The following is a 2,358-nucleotide window of genomic DNA, read 5'->3' as shown; positions in this document are numbered from 1 at the left end:
GCATAGTAACTCAATACATCAGTGAGAGACAAAGCAAGTGAAAAAAGGAAAGGTATTGGCACAACCGAATATTGCAAAACTAAGAGGAAGCCTAAAAGCTTGCTTGTTTTAGATATTCCATGAGTGCAGTAGACATAAATAGTAGAGAAAAAACAAAATGGCGCCCCTGGCTTATCTGCCTTCCTACTCCCTCCTTCCGCAGACATGATGCTAGGGATCCCTTGGCAGACGATTACTACGTTGTGTGTGGCCGCTCTTGTAAGCGTTCTGTTGGTCTGCGTTCACTTGGCAATCACGGAGACAGAATACCAATTCATGCACACTCACCTGAGAGTAAGTAACTGCAATGGTTATATGCAATGTTAAGAATCTTCACCACCTGTAACAGATTCGGAATACAGCAGAGTCCGCAGTCTCGCATGCAACCTATTAAGAATCTTCACTATCTGCACCAGATTCGGAAAACAGCCGTGTCCTCCGTTTCCAAATCCGGGAGTTGGATGAAGCCAGACCTTCGCCATGTGTTTCAGAAACGTCGAGAACACCTGCTGGAGAGATGTCGCTCCCTCAAGATAAACGATGCCCCACACGCGATCCTGTGGCACACCTTTTTAACTGTTGAATCCCCCGGGCCCCTCGCGGTGTGCGTCCCTCCGAAGGTAATGCCCCAACCTGCTGGACAGTAAGTTATGATAGCTTAGTGAAACTCCTTGACGGATTTTATATCTTTGTTTTCAACTTTGCATTAGAATAAATGTGATGTAAAAAATTATAAACAATGTGGTATTTGCTGGAAAATTAATCTCTTCTACTTATAACTGAAGGCGGAGAAATCGGTGGATATTCTTAATACGTTCTTTCTATATTCTTATTATTATGACATCGTTTGGCTTAAACATGTACCACGCTCCCAGGCTGGTTCGACATCATGGCGCAAATTAAGTCAACAATTGGCTGAACAAAAGCACTCAAGCCTTCGGCCGACCAGCGCCATCGTGGTTAGGCATCCGCTGTCCCGGCTAACTTCCGTCTATAGGTATATATATATATATATATATATATATATATATATATATATATATATATATATATATATATATATATATATATAATTATCATTACCATCGCTAGTGTCATTGCCAGTATGATAGTAATACTGATAATAATAGTATAACTTTATTCGTAAAAATGCTAAAGATGATTATTTTACTGAAAATAATGACGATGGTAATACTAATGCTAATACTTGGCCTACTATTTCTTAAACTACTATTGCTGTTACTGCTACCATCACCACCAACACCTTCACTATTATCAACACTATTACTATTACAGCCACTACAACTATTAGTACTACTACTATTACTACTGCTGCTGCTTCCACCACCATCATCACCATCACCACCTTCACCACCACTGCTACTACTATTTCTATTACTACTACTTCTGCTACTTCAACTACGAATACAACTACTTCAACACTATGTATTAAATAACGGCCTCCAGACCTCCCCTTAGTACATTGCCTGCTCTTTAATTTATTCTTAACCTAGGATGTGCGCATTTACATTATTACGTTATCCTACAGTAGTTACATTTTCATTTCTTCTTATCATTATTTTTATAGGTAGTTAGGCAGGTAGATAGATAGGTAAGATAGACAACTATAAATAAGCAGGTAGGTAAATGGGACAGTTTACGCCTATAACTACCCGGATGTGAATTTTGATAGTTCTCGTGAGTGGGATGTTGATAGGGTATAGTATACCATGTTGGAAATATGGCCAGTGGTGTATTGAAACAAGCCAATTGGCTTCATAGCTAGTTGCGTAGATCAAGTGCAAAGAATGAAGAATTAGTGGAAAAAAAAATGGGTGCAGGATAATTCACTATATCCGCTAACTGCTCGTCTGGAGAATTACTTGTTAGAAGCACGATTGCAGGTCTGGTGTTTGCGCTGCATATACGTAAACAGGTATATTGATTAAAGCTCAGTGAAGATGTGTTTGCTGGATGTGCAGGGAACAATCAGGTTCCTTGGTGTAAATATTGTTCTTGACATGGTACAGGGTTGATTTTCAATCAAAAACCACTAATTGATGTCATCTGCATCGTTTAATAATTTTACTTAATGATGATCATGATGATGGTGATGACAATAACAAAAACAAAAGAACAACAACAATAATAATGAAAACAATAATAAAACAATAATAATGATAATACAATAATAATTATCATGATAATGATAACGATAATGATGATGATGATGAGAATAATAATAATAATGATAATAATAATAATAATAATAATAATAACAATAATAATAATAATAATAGTGAAGATAACGATGTATAA

At 37.1% G+C, this 2,358-nt stretch overlaps 1 protein-coding gene and 1 pseudogene across 1 annotated transcript; one reads left to right on the top strand and one right to left on the bottom strand.

The window, feature by feature from the left end:
* The window catches only part of LOC119574487, an 8,184-nt pseudogene extending 7,719 nt beyond the window's left edge, over positions 1–465 (bottom strand).
* Positions 84–701, top strand: LOC119574488. Its single transcript, XM_037921731.1, has 2 exons — positions 84–333; positions 456–701. Exons 1-2 carry the CDS (start codon positions 205–207, stop codon positions 684–686), a joined length of 360 nt encoding a protein of 119 aa, XP_037777659.1. The 5' UTR covers positions 84–204; the 3' UTR covers positions 687–701.
* The last annotated feature ends 1,657 nt before the right edge of the window (positions 702–2,358 follow it).

Source organism: Penaeus monodon, chromosome 6 (assembly GCF_015228065.2).
Source record: "Penaeus monodon isolate SGIC_2016 chromosome 6, NSTDA_Pmon_1, whole genome shotgun sequence".
Lineage (NCBI taxonomy): Eukaryota > Metazoa > Arthropoda > Malacostraca > Decapoda > Penaeidae > Penaeus > Penaeus monodon.
This window is presented reverse-complemented; position numbering and strand designations above follow the sequence as displayed.

What these genes read in the sequence shown, in the direction of transcription:
- LOC119574488 (XM_037921731.1), top strand. Translation starts at nt 205, where the DNA reads ATGATGCTAGGGATCCCTTGGCAGACGATTACTACGTTGTGTGTGGCC. An exon ending in TCATGCACACTCACCTGAGA is followed by an intron (nt 334 to 455) that starts GTAAGTAACTGC and finishes TATCTGCACCAG; the next exon opens with ATTCGGAAAACAGCCGTGTC.